The 17,873-nt window shown below is 40.4% G+C and overlaps 1 protein-coding gene across 1 annotated transcript in view; it reads right to left on the reverse strand.

Annotated features, from left to right (window-relative positions):
* DAAM2 (dishevelled associated activator of morphogenesis 2) overlaps window positions 1-17,873 on the reverse strand; it is a 120,391-nt gene that overhangs the window by 26,627 nt on the left and 75,891 nt on the right. The window contains exons 14-16 of the mRNA XM_066546542.1: window positions 14,674-14,781; window positions 11,945-11,977; window positions 8,615-8,721 (exon numbers count right to left, since the gene is read on the reverse strand). Coding sequence (XP_066402639.1) covers window positions 8,615-8,721; window positions 11,945-11,977; window positions 14,674-14,781 — 248 coding nt within the window. The remainder of the gene's footprint in view (window positions 1-8,614; window positions 8,722-11,944; window positions 11,978-14,673; window positions 14,782-17,873) is intronic.

Consider the following 17,873-nt stretch of genomic DNA (forward strand, 5'->3'; position numbering starts at 1 on the left):
TTTTATGGATAATATATTTTTATCCTCTTCAGCTAATCAAACATCAAATATCAGATGGGGATTAGTAACAACCAAGTCCTCATAGCTCAAAAGTACTTCCAAGCTCCCCCATACCAGACACTTCCCTTATTAAGTTCTTTTGCTATAGTAAAACCCTTCATGCCCATGTGACTTCTGACTGTGAGCTCATGTAACATCCTGACTTGTGAATATTAAAGCATCTCCCAGAGTAACAAATAATGGGACTGAAAACTCCCTTACTGAGAAAGAGTTTTCTTGCAAGAAAACTGCTTGTGCCAGGTAAATTCACTCTGTCAGCAATGACAGATGACATAGGAACAGACAGCATCTGCAAAACCATGTTTCATATTGTGAAACAAGCTCTGAAAACAAGAGCTTTTTAATGTTATCTGAGGTACTAAGATCACACTCTCCTTACCACCTACTCCTGTCAATCTGTGTACAATGACTAGGAGCCACCAGCTACAACTGAACACAGAATCAGTAAAGAAAAGAAGTCTCAAGGTCTCCACTCAAAATCCAGGACAGATCAGGAGTCATCAAAATTTGTCATTACCAAGATGTTGCTTGATGGATACCTGAAATGAACTTGGTTGTTCCCAGAGCAGATGTCAACAAAGAAATGCACCAACCCCAACCCATGATACTCAGTCATTTCAGGAGAGTAGGAAATACTGAAGTGAACCATAAAGGAAAAGCCATTCACAAGAAAATCTCAGTTTTGGGACTTAAACAGTAGAGTGTAAAAAGAAATATTTGAAGAGTGAAGTCTACAGTCTTCATGGACTTTCTACTATCAATTAATTAATAGTAGAAAGAGAAAATGCAAATATAAATAAGAGACAGGCTGATGCATGAAGCAAATGTTTTAATCTTCAGTGCTAAGAAGTTCCATGCTGAAATTTCATATTGCCATTAACACTTGGATAGAATCACATTTTTGGAAAAATATGGTAAAAGCAAAAGAAAAAGCTTTTTTTTTTATAGACAGGAAATATTACTAAATATAAGACACTTAAAATATTTTAATATTGCCCAATATAACCAACAGCTGGAAACTAAAATATGAATCAACTGACATTTGAAATCCTGTAAGTATTACATCTCTGAACTAATTCCTCTTATTGTGTTCAAAGTTGGTCATCATGTAATCTTTCCACAAGGAGGGAAAACAGATACCAGCTAAGCAAGATAAAGAACTGAATTTCCAGAAAAGCTTCATAATTGGGTCATGCTCAGATGAGATATAAGGATTAATAGTTTTACAATGGAAAGGTTGGAAACTTTTTATTTCAGGTCATTAGTTTGACCCTGGATGAAAAAACCAAACCTAAGTACATGAGGTTCTGCACAAAACTCTACAGCCTCAATCAGAAAGTGGAAGGCACACTTTTGGCTTAAACAGTGAATTGTAAAGTCCACAGCTATGTGACTGTGATCAAATACTGTGACCAGAGAAGGGCTAAAACTGGTGGCTGTGGGCCTGGTCCCTAGGAGACACATACCCACATGCTCAAACAATTCAGTGCCTGAAGTTTTTAAAGTGCTACATTTTGTTGATTATTCTTCCTTTAGAGATCACCTTTGCATTTTTCAGAATCTGCAGCCTGCAGATGAGACTTAACTTGTAACACAGGCACACAGTCTGTGAGAGGGAATGAAATAAAGCAACCCATTAACACCAGGGTGGAGGGGTTTTGTTGCTACTTTCACAGAGTTTACAAAGAATGAGGGTGCATTTTCCCGTGTTTTCCATGCAAGTAACTGGAGCAATTACTCACTGACCACCCATTACACAGTGGAAGTACCTCTGTTTGTGTTTGGGGATGCAGTAAATAGGACCAAATAAACAGGTTTGAGGTACAGCAACACAACGGTGTTGCATATATTACCACTGATCTTGCTGTTCTGTCCAGAAGCCCAAGGATTCCAAGCTCTTCTGTTTGCTGCCATTCATCAGCATTAAATACACTTGAAAACATCTTCTGTTCAAAAATAATTGAGAGCCCCAAGGACAGAGAGTTATACCAACAATTTGATTTCTTGGATGATTCTGTGCTCCGCCAGCCATCAGCAGAAAAACATCTGGTTTGAATGGTTTAGCCCACAGCAGAGAAAAGCAGAAAGCTTGCCAGTCCCCTGCTGAGAAGCAGTTTAACTTGGTCATTTACAGGACTGCAACAGGGTCATGGTGCCTGCAGGTGTGCATCCTAGATTATTACCAATCTAATTACTAGTACGGAAGGATTTACAGCAGAACAATCTTACTCTTCCAAAATGGGCTTGTTCTTCTTCTGGGACAGGATGCCTTTCAAAAGCAACAGTGACACAAAACACAGATCTTCCCATTTACAAACTGTCTGAATAAGCAGCCAAAGAATTGTTAATCAAGTGATTCTTGTATTTTCAAAACTCGTGCCCAGCCATGTAGCAGATCTTAAAGATGGCCAGCAGTAATGTGAAACAGATGTTCTCCTTTTAAACAGAAGCAGGTGAACTGATTAAAGAAGAACCTAAAGCAGATGTGTAAAATCTTTCCATTTAAAACTGAAAAGAGGCATCCCTAAGAGCCTAAAACTCATATGAAAGAGCAAAATTAAAGTGCAATTATGGCCCAAAAACTTACACTACAGAAATTAAATTTTGGTATCTATTGGAAAGCTGCAATGACTTTCTTACAAGCTTTGCAGATCCAGGCACTCTTCCTCCAGCTGCTGGAGGTAACTCAATTTGGAACAGCATACAATTCAAGCTGTATTCCCTCTGCCTTACCCTTCTCGAAATCACGTATCCTGCAATCACGACACAGGAAGTAAATGTGACCAGAACAAAATACAGTGCCCCTTTGCTCAGCTGCAGCACATTCACTCATAGCACACATACTGCCTGTTTTTGTTCAACAGGAGCCTGACACTGGCCAGATGAGGAAGGAAAAGGATCTTTACTGAAAATACTCCCTCCTTCTTCCCTCACCCATACATCTGGTGGCAGAATATGGAAATCCAACTGCTTGAGTCATCTTCAAGCAATGTTAAAGCTCAACAAGTACCAAATAACTTCTGATATGGTACTTAGCCTGCCTCCCTCTATCCCCTCCGGCATCATAAATAATCTCTATTGACTCTGCAGAGTAATTCATCACTAATCTCCCCAGGACACCTCGACTGATTTAACACCAGCTTCACTTGCAGACATCAAGTGGTTTATTGTTTCATCCTCTTGGAGAACGCCGGCAGCCTGACTCAGAACATGCCTGGGAGACATGTTGCAGTTTTACATCAGCTTCCCTTACAGACACCCAGTGCTCGCTCATTTTTTCTCCTTAAATATACCCATTGATTTAACTCACAGTAACCTCCCCCCTCTCTTTCTCCGTCCCATGAATAAAAGCAAAATGCTTGTCACTCACTAACCATCTCCCCCTCCAAGGAAAAAGTGAGTTACATCATGGGCTTGTTCTTTGGATCTTTCCTAGCTTTTGAGAAGGAAGCATACTTTCCCACTAACAGAGAAATTGAGGTTTTTTTTCAGCTATGTTAAGTTCCCATAACACATGGATCAAAGACCCACTGTTCCTTTTACCTTGGAGAAGAGGACTGATTATCATGTATCAAGGACATTTTATACCTCTTGCTGAACTATGGTGTTCCCAACAGATGCCAATATAGTACCTGTGACAGTGACAAGCACTGATTGATACTTAGCTAAGGCCAGTTTGTACAGCTCACCCAAATCTTAGCTTTAGTGACTGCAGAATACTCCATCTCCACAAAGTCATTTCACACAGGCAATTCATTGCCAAACTTTGTGACTGAGACAGAAGCCTTGTCTAACTCCTGAGCTCTCCTAAGGCTCTGTACAGTTCCCAAAGTGCAGGCTTTTCAATATCTACATTTTGGGAATACTGTTTGTCACTAATCTGTAAAGGCCTCCTCTCAGAAGCAGTATTCAGGAGGCAGGCTGGTCTAACTACACATTCAGCCAGAAGACAGAAAGATGCAGCCACTCTTCCCACATCCCCTTATCCCAGCTGCCCACTCATCTCATGAGTGAAGACAAGAGTGCTTTCTCTTTTGTGGGACAACAGCTGAGACATTTTACCAGGTACATCTTACACCATTATATCAACACATTGGGGAAAAAGAATTCACCAGTGCCTTTTCAGAACATCACTGTGGAAGTATTCTGGCAAGTACAGAAAGAAACTAGCTTTTCTTTTCTTGTTCTCCTTCAGCAAAAGCTCATGAGTAACCAAGCAACTTTGCATTCAAATACTCTCAGTTACCTTCCAAGAAGGATCTGGGGATGACTATCTTTCTGAGCCAAGAAGAGTAAAGCAGGACTAAATATGGGAATCCCCAAATTACCCTGAGATACTGATGAAGCAGTGGGTTTGTCTTTTATCACAACCCTACCTTCAAGTTCCTGGTTGTGATCTCAGACAAGATGGCACTGACTAATGTGTTCAGTTTGCCTTGGAGTATGGATTCAGCATAGCAGGTAAAGCCATTTATTGTGGACCTTTACTTAAAAACAAAGCATCTCTCCAGGAATCCAGTAGGCACTGGTTACTGCCCAGTGTTTTTCAATGCAGCACACTGAGGAACAGGAATGCTGAGTCCAATCAGCTCTTTCTGTATCAAGATATGATCTGTACTCCAGAATATCATAGTGCTTCAAAATTACCTTAAAACAAGGGTGAACACTGAATTGTCCCATGGCAGAAAGGCACACAGGGACTGGGGCAGTGCAAAGCTGGTACACAGAGTGACATAGGCTGAATAGTTCATCCCCTTCATGTCTCAACTGAAAAAGTTTAAAAGCACTAAAGAGGTACAGTGATGTAAGAAAAATAGTTTATGTCTTTTGTATTCTCATTGGAAATTCTGCCCAAGCATTTTTTCTTCTCCCTTACTGATTCACAAAGCCACAAACATTTGATAAACCTGCCTGCTAGTACCTGTCTAATGTCACATTCACATTTAAAACTATTCTTGTGTAGTCACATTCTGCTTTCTGCTACTACTGGTGTTATGACATTTTGCTAGCATGCCTACTGTTTCCAGCCTCTTGGGAAGGTTACTGCCAACTCACTGAGCTACAGAAATAACAAACTCATCACATTATTCAGAAGAACACTGACATAATTATTTCACTGGAAATAATGCAAAAAAATGTGCACTAAGTCCCGTAAGTATATGTTCAGCCTTCTTCCAAGCAAGATGTCTCAAATAACTCAGACTCTCCAGAGCATTTCACAGTGCAAGACAGTGAATAGTACATATCTTGGGCATGTTCTTCAAGGCCATTTAAAGAAATGACACTACAAAAACAGAGCAGCAAAAATATTATCAATTACTTAAGTAATAGAGGCAGGGAGAAGCCATAGCGGTGAGAGAGGTCAGAGAAATTTCCAGCTGCCAGGTGAAAGCAAGGAAACATAGGGATCTGGGATGACTCTTACAGACCACACAAGTCTGACAACAAAACTCCAGCCTGGAGGAAACTGAAGACATCAGGAAATTCATGAGAGATAGCAGATTTCCAGTGTGACAAAAGTAACTATATGTTTGAAACACCATTAAGAAAGCTAAATTTGAAGCTGGTGGTCACCTGAACTGACTACAAACAGATGGTTCCATGCCCTGATTTAACTATGGCCTACTAGAAGTACTGTGAGAGAAACTCATCTTATGCTTTTTAAGCCTTTGAAGATGGCCTATGGAACAGAGCTTTGGTTTAGATCCATCAGACTCTATTAAACAGGGACAATTTAATCCTTTCTCTGCAGGAAAACTGAAAGATGCTACTATCGAGTAGTTGAAAGAGATATCTTTTTATGGAAGTAAAGATGAGATTGGGGAGGAAGGTTTATGAATTTGTTAGATGTCAGCAAAAATCAAGTAGCAATTCAATTTTCATCTCTTTTCAGCCTACCATGTGGTAGTCTCTCTGCAAAAGAAAGCGAGACATCTATTTCTCACTCTTGATATGTTTTGGCTTGTTGGACCATATGAAATATGGGCTCTGCCTGACCCCTTCTAACACAGTGTTAGTAAAACAAAAACATTTGAGTAGGGGAGGGAAAGAAAACCCAACCCATTCAGCTATTTTACTTTAAAGGACATGATGGTTTAGTGTAAATAAAGGGGGAATAAACTACAGGGATATATGCACAGTAAGAGTCAATTGGAAACAGCTGTTGGCAGATAGTGTGGCAACCTGAAATCTGGGGCTGCAGCTCTGGGTTGCAGAAACTCCTTTTGTTTGTCCCCAGTTTCAAATCCCCTCTCACTGTATGTGTGTGCACACCCCCATGCACGTGGTGAGCTGTGCTGCAGGAGCACAGCCATGCTGTGCTGCAGCAGCAGCAAGTGCATGGCAGCAATGCAGTGCAGTGCAGAGCAGGGATAATTTGGCTGGGAGTGTCTCTTCAGGGTCTAACCTCAAGGAGGAAGACATGGGGTATGAAAAAACCTGCAAAGGGGTTATAAAGCCCTTTCAACTATTGTCTGCAGCCATTCCTTCCAATTCCTGTCTTTAATATCAGAACCATGTAACAGCAAACCGCAAAAAAAGAGGCAAGAACGTAAAGGTGCTATTTCAGATCCCAAAGATTTTTGCTTTTCTGGTTGCATTTAAAAGGGAGGTTTGGGGAGGAATACCAGTCCTGGGCCAACCTGAAAAATATTTCTGATATTCTGGGTGTAACACTATCTCTTACAAACATTATATTATCTAAGCCAGTGGGATAGCCCTGGCAGGTGGTGTTTCCAATACCACAGCAGCAAAGTTAACAGAGCACAGTGCAAACTTGCAGGCTCCATAGGGACACCACAATCTCCAAATCTCTGTCCTCCATGTTAGACATGCTAAGAATAAGAGCAGGATATTTCCTAGTGAAGAAGCTGACAGTCACAAAACACAGCTTTCACCTCTGGTTTGAGTCCAGACTAGCAGTTCAAGTTCCACTAATTTCATGGCAGACCTGGAATGAACACATGCCATGTATCTTGAAGTGCAAGGTTCATGCTTCAATAACCTTGCTGCTGGAGGCAGCAATAAGACAAAACACTGAAACTGTCCCCTCTCTCTTTCTGTATGGAGAGGATTCTTCTCAGGTAAGATTGCCCAGACTTGCCCACCAGAGGAGGTGAATGTTGAAAAACATGCATTGCTGCTGTCCAAATTGCTTTTGATTTGGAGACAGAAGATTTTTACAAATAAATATCTAGTGCCATACCAAGTCATGGACCACCTTCCTGGATCCTCCTCAGCCCAGCCAACTGAGCACATGTTACCACTTCCAGGAAATGCTCCACCTGCTTACAGAGTTAATCTGAACCCCAGACACAATGCAGTAGGTTCATCAAACAGAATGAAAATCCTGGTGCCCTTATGCCTCTCTCTCTGCCCCAGCCTCAGCCAGCTGCCAACACCAGCAAAGACGTGTGTTGGCAACCTCTGCAGAGAGAGAAATGTAAGCCTTTCCTCAGGGAAGGTTTGGATGGTGGGGGTCCTGCTGACATGCAGGCTAATGCCACATAAGTAGCATAATGAGAGCCTCCACATGTTTCACTAAGCAAGGGAAAGAACTCACTCCATTCCTGGTGGTCTGGCTGCAGTCTTGCTTTAACTATCAGCTTGCTAGAACAGACAAGCATCACATCCATATGAACCCATATTTTCTACTGCCCAATGAAACACTTTTGCTGCTCAGTACTGCCACAGTTTTGTCTCCAGCCTTGCTGTTCCTCCTCTGGTAGGAAAGGCAACTTTCTCAGTTTGATCAGTGTCTGACAAATCTGATAGTGACAGACCTCAAACCCAGCACTCATGTTGGTAGAAAGGCATGGGGAAAAAAAAGGACCCTGATGTCACTGCATTTGAATGCATTAGTCATTGCAGAAATACACAAAGGCAACTCTTGGCTTCAAAAACATAATTTACAAATAGAAGACTTAATTCTTCAGAATATTCTGATTTGGAAGGCACCCACAAAGATCATTGAGTCCAACTCTTTAGTAAATGGCCCACACAGGGATTTAAACCACAACCTTGATGTTATTAGCACCATGCTCTAACCAGCTTAGCTCACCTCAGGTCTTGAATATGAATGCCAGTGTTTGCCACTGTTCTCACCACAAGTCCAAAATGAACATCACACTCAGCTCTGCTCTGTTCCAGGGAGATGGTCAGAGCAATATTTAAAAAGAAATACACAGAACAGAGATAAATGACAGAAATAGAACATGGGGGACACATTACTTAGAGTGAAGTGCAAGCACTGCCAAAGAGCTGCTTTCATCTACCAATGAGTACTGATCACTTTCTGATGATGAGTCTTCTGATAGAAGCTGATGCCCACCTGTTTGACATACAAAATGTGTGTGTGGATATTTTTATTAAGTGAGATAACATGTATGAGAAATGTCCTTTTATGACACTGTAAGAGAGGTTTATCCGAGGCTCTGCAGGTATTAAACAGAAGATCTAGTTGGGAAAAGAAACACATCCACTTGTTTAATTTCATCCCCTCTTGCCTCTGCATTGATCATGGCACACCCTGTGAGCTAAGGCTTAGCACACTTACTTGGAAAGGAGAATGACACAATTCTGGGCCCTCCGGCCATCAATCACAGAGAGCTCTTTCACCTTTCGTGTGGAGAGGTAGAGGTCTTCTGTTGAGCCCATCTCTTTCTGCATGTATTTCAAAAGGGAGAGAAAACAATCAGTATTATGCTTCTCACTCAAGAGTGATAGACATAGCTCAGTGTAATGAACAAACCCATCCCAACCTAGAAATATCCACCCACATGATAAGAAAAGGAGACGGAGGCAGAAAGCATGGGAGTAGATCCTGTGTTACTGGACAAACAGATATCATTCATTAACATCTATAAGTTCATCTTTGATGCTAAATACTGGACCTGATTCTGACCTATTGGACTCACTCTATCATCAATTACATTATGTTAATGTGAAAAATGGGTGTGATAGGAGAATCAGGCACATTTTGAGGAAGATCACTGGTGTCACAGCATATCCTTCAGCAGATGCCTCCTCTAGGGGTTACACAGCATTCTTGAAAGTCTGCAGCATAAGCAATAAAGCCCATCTGTTATATCTTATGGCTGCCACTGCACCTGACCAATCCACATTATATGAGAGATGCAAACAGTAGGGCATGATGGCATTTATCTTACTAAATATATCTTACTAAATGGTAAAAATCTACATTTAAACTATCTTCTCTTTAAAAAAAAACTAATTAATACATTTAATAATACAGAAATCACCCTTTTGCAAAGTTGTCTGTATAACCCCATTGCCATATTCATCACCTGAAAAACACTTGAAAATCCAGTCCAGAACATTTGTCCTAGCACACAGAAATCAAACATTTGCAAACTCAATCTGACCATCAAGTTTTTATTTTCTCAGCTAACTGCTGCAGGAACTATTTATAAAATGCCTTTTCATGACATATCCATATTGTCAGGCCTTGAGATTTTGAGATTTACCAGTATAATGTAGCTTTGAATGCACCCATCAAATAAGCAACACGACTTCTTTTTTAGCATGTAACAGCAAGCATGCTGAGTCAGATCAAAAGGTCCATCTATCCCAGCATCCTGACCCTGGGAGTGGCCAATAGCAGAAACTCAGGGAAACATGTCAGATTATGGCAAGCACACAGAATGGGTGCTTCCCAAAATTCGCTCTCAGGACTCAAGGTTCTGCGACTCAAGGCTTACTTACATCAGCATGACTAAACTCTAAAGAGATTTTGATACCCAAGCATTTGAGTGTTCAGTGTAAATCATAGGTTCATACTGCTAGTTGTCATTTCAGTTATTGTTACAGTCAGCTACCACAAATCTGTGTTGCTCCTGGATATACAAAGGACTCATGCAGCCACATCCAAAAGTGTTGCAGTGAGCCACCACCAATAGAAAGTGACATTTTTAAATAGGTATAATGCACCAGCTGAAGCCATGCACTTAGTAAATTCTTCTAGATATGCCTACAGCATCTAACTTGGCAGAAATAAAATTGCAAAGTTACTCAATAAATCAAACAGTGTTTTCAAAAAAGGTAAAATTGGCATTGGGTAAGTTTATTATTTCTGAGAGAATATCTAACAATACCAACAAGAGGAGTTTCCCCAATATAATCTGGCACGTAGAGATTTCAAAGTTTTCTTAAGTTTTCTCAGTTTGTGGGGAGGAAGACAGGGGAATATGGACATGGGCAGCTGTTGAAAGGAAGAAAGCTACTTGCTGCTCTGTGCTCTTGGTTTAAAAGCTTCACTGTTCCTCACTAGCTAATATTTACAGACAAGGACACCTGGATAGTGACAAGCATCCATCCCAAGGGAAAGAAGGTTTCAGCCTTTGGCTATGTATGTGACGCAGGGGTTTAGCCAGCTTTCTTTAGAGCCATCCAGCAGGAATGGACATAATAGTGTCCATGCCATTTCCAATTCCCCAACCCACAGAGTTCAACACAGATGAATAACTTGAACTATTCAGACATGACCCACTACTTGGTCATAAGGGCTAGACCCAGCTAAAAATATATCCTCTTCAACTCATATTGAGGAGAGAGGTATTTATAGCTACTTGGAGTCATGTGTAAGCAAAAGCAGATGAAGCCTCAGGTTTTACCAAAGCCCGATTCCAAGCTTAATTCAAGGAAAACAGATTGCATATGGACTATCCATATTTTCTCAGACACAGAAAAAGAGGAGTAAGGGAGCAGTGGCAACTAGCTTTTGTAAGAGAGCCCAAGCCCTGAACACAAGAACACTTGGAGCTGGTGTCAACCTGACAGCCAAGATGACTAAGTTTTATGCCATCACCCTTTACTGACTTCTCATCTGAGATAACACTATGTTATGTGCTTCAAAGAATATTTCAGATTTGATATTTTAGTTGCAAATTCAAAACGCAACTAAAATTTCAGTGGTGAAACGACTATACATGTGGAATGTGTTCATCACATTGGTGCCTTTCTTCAAATACAATTTGATTTTGGTTAGCTGAGGACTCCTACCATGGCAGCACCCTAGCTTCTGGCAATTATCAATACTTCAGAGAACTATGTCTACCATATTGACTTGTTTTGATATGTTGCCACGTTAGCCACCCCCATGTGGCAAAAGTTGTGAGCAGACTTCCCAAATACCTGAGCACTCATGGTGAGAACTAATTTCTTCTGAAACCACCTGAGATCATATGATCATATCTGATCAATCCTTTCCTGATAGCATCACTCTCACTCAAAATTGTTGCCAAGATTTTTGCTTGAGAGGTAGCCAGTTTAAAGACATGTGCATGACCTAATATCTCTATCTAAACACCATTTTAATATTTTGCTGAATTTTCTGGGGTTTTCAGCTGTCCATTTGGAACTCTTCTGCCCCTCAGATGGCACAAATCCTTCTGCCAAAGTGCCCACTTCTATGCAAAGAAATATTTCCTTTATCAGAAAGTCTGTGGCTAGTAAGTGCATCTGAAGACTTCAGTACTGTCCAAAGCAGACAGAACAGAAAAAGAACAGTGGGAGAAAAGACTCCATGAGAGACCCTTTTGTTCTCCTCTCAAGAGAGTATTACTTTGGTTAAGGAAGAGTTCACACTGACATTCTTCTTTGTCCCTGGTCTTTTTTCCTCAGGATCATAAAAAAAAGGACTACAGACACCAGCAGTGAGATATAAGCAAGTGAAAGAACAAGAACTACCTCCTATCACAGAAATAATATAGCTAAAAGAATTATCTGTACCACCTTTCCCATTAAGAAAGCAGAGTGCAAGGGCAAATGAAAGAGTAGCATGAGCTGTGACCCCACAATGGCATGGTCCAGGAATTCACCTTGACACACATGGCAAGAGGATCAGGAAGCAGACAATGATACTCACCTGCTTACAGGAGGAGGGGTTAGTTAGCAGGTCCTATGCAGGCAGCAGTCGCAAATAACGAAGAAGGAAACATGCCAAAAATTAGCACAGAGAAAGGTACCAAGTTTAACAAGGCAGCTGAATTTAGACACACACTGTTTTCTAAGAGCATATAATGCTTAGCAAGTAATACTGGCACAGATGGTTCAAAGGTATTTCAGCATTTCTCTGCATACTTTAAATCAGCAGATGTCAAAGAACTAAGAGCCCTGGGTCTTTTATGAAAATAATAAATCTGGTCTCCAAAGCATAAATTTTTTAGGTCTTTAAATATTAACTAGGTTAATGCTTAAATACCTTTACAAATCCAGTCCAGAGCCTTACTGAAAGAACTGCCAAGGTTATAACTTGAGGGTCAGTTCTCCTCTCCTGATGCCCAGGCACAGTTTGTGGGTATTAACAAGCATAACAAGTAAGATCTTGTTAAAATGGCCCGTTATACCCTTTAACAACTTGTAGCCAAGTATTTTGAAAGCACTCAGTAACCTCCAAAGAGGCAGTACAGCACTTCTGGAAGACAGACTCCAACTATTTCATGACTTACTCATTATTCCAGGAAAACACCAGCTATACTGAATCAAAAGGTCAATATTACACAGTAAGATTAGGGCAAGGTCAAAAGACCTTGTAAGAATACTTGGTCAAAAGACTTTGTAAGAACACTTGGTCCAGCATTCTGTACACTGGACAGTTTTGCTTTCCCTCTTAGCCACCAAAAAGGACACACTGGGCTTGAGAGAGGAGAAGAGACCCTCTGTCACTAACAAAATTAGAAAACCGAAAAACTGTTTAATGTAAATGAAACTGGAAAAAACATGAAGGTCATGTTAATAACAGCAAAGAAAGAAATGTCTTTACTCATTCAACATTTCAGATGCAAAAGAGCAGGGCTTCCATTGACATTTTTCTTTACAGACATTTGGATGAAGTTTAAAAGTCATAAACCCAGAGTAAATACATACTTGATCAGAGTGGAACATTTCCGAAAGTAAAAGGAAAAAAGAATAAATGTGAACTGAAAAAATTCTCATGAATTTTTAATTCAAAAGCAATTTTGGTTGCCTGGTCTTAAAAAAAAAAAAAAGAAAATTGATGAGGACTTGTTGATTGGAATCCAGTTCACATAGAAGCAAGTATGGATGAAATAGGAAGAACTATCATGTAAAGTAACAACAACAAAATATTTAAGGAGAGAAAATATCATCACCAAAATAATGTCAAAACCTCAACAAAAGCTGTAAGGGCAGCAAGATGTCTAACTGCACAAAAATACAAGAAGCTTACATAAGTGTTACTCTAGTGTCTGGACCCACTGTCATAAAGTGTGTTTAATGAGGATGGAAGAGTACAGCTCAGAGACCCACGGAGGCAGGGGTAAGGGTCAGGTTAGTTTATGGCTGAATAGCTCAGGCTGCCTTCCTGTGATTGGTAACATAGCGATAAATATTATGATTCTAACTGAGACCACGACAGCTTCAGCTTTGGTTTTTGGGGACAAAAGGAAGCAAGGCTTTGCAAGGTCATTTGTAGTGAGGAAGCTGCAAGGTTTGCACCTGAAACATTGGAACAGAAGCTCTTGGGACAGGGTCTAAATCCAATCTCTTAACAGCACTGAAGTTTTGTGTGCCTTTCTTCCCTTCTGGGAACTAAGTTCTTCTTTCAAGGAATGTGATTTACAGAAGGAGAAAGGGACCCACTGAAACAGCATCAGCTATTTGCAGAAACAGAATGAGAAATGAAATTTCATCATGCAACAGTTAACATCACATTCTTCACAGCTTATCCATGTGGCTGTGAGCTCATAAATAAGAAGAGTTATTCATTATGTTTATTGGATTAGAAAGAAAATAAAAAGAGAGAAGGGAGAAGATGGAAAATCCAAAGACAAGGGGTTGGATTGTTGATTTTAAGGTACTGAGTCAGTTAATGAAGTAGTTATCATCACTGTAAAGAATAATCATAAAGGTTGTTTATGACAGTTGGGTCTGTGTCTTTTCCTAAAACTTCAGAGTAATGGGCCAGTTCTGCCACATACAAAACACTGAAAATAGTCCAAAAGCAAAGGAAAGCTGGGGGAGTTCAAGGAGTGAAAGTACAATCCATCTGCTGCTAAATCTCATTCAGTGGAGATAGATTGAAAGTGACTTGCTTTCCAGGAAAAAGAGGAGGGAAAAAAGACATTCTAATAAATGGCCACTTTTAAAGTATGCTGTTTGTTCTATAATCTGTAATTCAGACCATTTCTGTCACCTAACCACTTCAGGCAGCTGGCTGTTTAAGAAAAAACAGACAAAATGAAAGACAGCTACTACAGTCACCTTGCTCAGTACTCAGGGAAGTACAGCCTTTTGTCTCTGGATGAATGGGAGAAACAGGAAGTTTGACATGCAAATATAAATGTAAAGCTCCACAGCTTTTGGAAGTCAGTGGCCAGCGACATTAACTAGAGCATTACCTGTTGGTAGGTGCTGAGAGCTGCCCATGAGTATGAAGTATATCCATACCAGAAGTTTAGACCCTGCCCCGTGTGGCCCTCCCAACTTCTTTTGGTCTGCAGATTTTCTGAACAGTGGTAGAGCATCAAGTGATGCAGGCTGACTGCAGGTGGCCAAGGGCTCACACCTCTGTTGTGTATTCCTTTCTCCTCCAGAAATTCAAGACAGAAAAGTTATAGAAGAGTTCACTCCTACCTGGTGCCTCTGATATGCGGAGAACATCTTTTCAAAATCTTCTAGATCCAGCACCTTGAATGCCTTTAAATCATCAATCTCATTCCAGATTGTGCCATGGATCCTCTCCTAAACGGAAAGAACATATTTTAACTAGATAGCAAAAATATTTAGCTAGGACCATCCAATCCCATTTGGATAAATCATTTTCTTTTCTACTCACTGGTCACATTGCTATTTACTGCTGCTGTCATTTTAGAGGCCACACTTTGTTTCAAGAGTCAGAGGAGAAGAAACAGTATTTCGTTTTGGGGTTTTGGTTTGTTTTTTTTTTTTTTGTTTGTTTGTTTTTAAAATACTATTTTGTAGTTTTCATCATAGCAAGACTCTAATGAAAAGGCACATTCCAAGACTAGCAGACCACATCTCAAGCATTATCCATGATCCCACAGCATATTTCCTTTCAAGAGTGGCCATCTGTCTAACACAACAATTGTGTCATGCTGAAAGGAGTGTTACCATTAGGATGAAAAAGCTTAGGAAAAGCACTGATGCATGACAAACCCCAGACACATCTTCCCTGTTGCAAATTTTTCCAGGTTCTTTTGTAAAGCCTAAAGGGTGGGTGGCTTTCATTATGTCTGCCTGTGAAAGTAGTTTAAATTATTATTTTATTTTACTTTTAAGCTTTTCAGTCTTTGAAGTCTAATTGTTTCCTATTACATGAACTGCCTTGTCTACATGAGGTCTTTGTCAAGCCAGATAGACACAAACTATACTCAGATCCCTGAAACAGCATCATTCTCAGTAACTGGAAATGTTCACAACCCTCATGATGATACATTATCGTGAATGCCAGGAATCCTAGCTGTTTGGCAGATAATTAGCATGGAGGGAGACAGGCACAGACTTCTACTCCTTATTGCTGTCCATCAAACCCAGAACAAACAGGCTCCTCAAATACACAAATTAGCTAATTGGCAATCATCCTAAACTAAGTGAAGGTCTTGGGTGTCCTGATGACATTCTCAGGACAGATATCCTTTGTGGCAATGGACACAAAGGTCAAACTACCTTCTCCTTCCTACTGACTCTTAAGGTGTGTTTGTGTGGGACAAGCTTTGGGTGCTCGTTGCACCACTGACACCACTATTCTTAGTTCGTTTAGTTTACTACATGTATATTTATTGTACTTTATTAACTGCAAAAATAATGAAAATGCTGATTAAAAGAAAAAAAGAAGTGGACAAAAATGCTTGTAAAAAAAGACCTAAGCAAATCTCAGGAGATAAAGAGCCAGCTGAACAGTGATGCAGAGAAAGCCAGGGACCACAAGCAATAGCAATGAAACCCTCACACAGGTTCCAGCTCTGAAGAATCTGACTTGTACCTACACAGCAAAGTGTGTTAGCACTTCATTATCAGAACTAATTAGGAACAGGCTCTACTTCCCATTCGGAGTCATCAAAAGGAATGAGGGAAATGTGCTAAGCCACAAGGCTCAAGGAGCAAGGAAAAAAAACTGAGGAGGATAAAATGAGGGGGAAATAAAAGTGTGAAGTGTTCTGGAGGAAATTCCTGTCAGGGCAGACATTGTGGAGGAAAACCAACACCCTTTCTCCAGAGGCAGCCTGTGAGTGCCTGAGGGTAAGGAGGGGTGTCTGCAGTGCTATTCACAGTGAGGGCATATCCTAGATGGGAGCAGCACCCATCCCTGAGCAGGCTCACCACTATCATTGTATCAGCCCTTGCAATCAGCATGGCTCTTCTTTCCACAGCAGGAAGAACATGTGACTGTAACACGGCAAACAAGTCTGAGAGGCTCATCTCAGCCAAAGCAATAGGAGACAAAATTAATTTTCTTTTTATCCTAGCCCTGAACTCCACTGCCAATCTTAGCCAGAAGCATCCAGGCAGAGTGATCATTCTCATTCAATTTCCAGGCTGGTTTTGTAAACCATGAATTATAAATCCTGAGGGATGTATTTGAACAGCAGAGCAGTTCTCTGAGAGCCTCACTTTTTCAGACTGCCCAATCAACCACTGAAATGGTAGAATATTTCTTGACAGGAGTCCTTGGAGTCATCACTGGGATAGAGCCCTGAGGATGCCAAAAACCTGTATGCTGTGTTTGGCAGAGGCTGGATGTGACTCAAGACAGCTACTCATGAGTCTTGCCCATCTACCTGTCCAACTGCAAAAACCTCACGGGAGTGAGGTTTCCTCACTAATGGCAAGAACAGTGAAAATGTCCTACAGAACAGTCTAGTCTGAATGAACTGCAAAGGGGCCAAAATAGGAAGTTCTGGGACTCAGAATAGGACTGCAGAGAGTAGTTCTCCCCCTGCTTTCCCAGGAAAACAACCCAATGAAAATAATTTCAACTTCAATTCAGATTCATTTTAAGAGCTTGGTTGAATCTGGTTCTGTACAGGATGGTTTGTATGTTACTTGTAGCAGAAAGACAAATTCCAAAGCAGCACCCATTGCAATGGTGTGCCCAAACAGAACTTTGACCAAAGCAATCCAATTTTATAGCTAATGCAGTCAAAGAAAAATCAAGGCAGGCAGAGGTATAAACAATTTAGCACTTGCAATGGGCCTGTCCCTTCTATTTCTACTATAAGCTCCATCCTTGAAAATTTTCATGTTGCCGCCAGATAACTTCCTGGACTGAACTCTTCATACACAGTTTACACAGTTATGGATTAACTGGCTGATAGTTTCTTGTCATCACCCAGAGAAGACAGAGTATTTTAAGAGAAACAGACTTGCATAATGTGGTTGCTATGATAAATGATTCCCTCAGCACCATAAAAATATTTATGGTCTCCTAAATAACAATTTAAAAATAAATCCTTTATTCCTTCTTTTCTTTCTTTTTCCTTCTCTGCCCCTAGAAAGACAAAAAAAAAAGAAACTAAAAAAAAAAGAGCAATCATTTTATCGGTAATGTTTTTCTCTCCATCATCATTTATTTGTTTATTCATTTATTTATTCATTCTACAAGTCTTCCATGATCTGTGGTTCCTGTGCTTTGGAAAATTTTGGCCCATTTAGAGAAGCAAACCCTGTGAACTGTACTTCCCAGCATCCTCTAATGGAATGGTGACACATACCAGGTCAGGAAACATCTTATTATGAGAAAAAGTATTGACAAGGCATTTGCTCCATCAAGCTGAGTTTTTGGTATGTTGCATTTAACAATTCACTCACTGTAG

The sequence above is a fragment of the Molothrus aeneus genome, chromosome 3 (genome assembly GCF_037042795.1).
Source record: "Molothrus aeneus isolate 106 chromosome 3, BPBGC_Maene_1.0, whole genome shotgun sequence".
NCBI lineage: Eukaryota > Metazoa > Chordata > Aves > Passeriformes > Icteridae > Molothrus > Molothrus aeneus.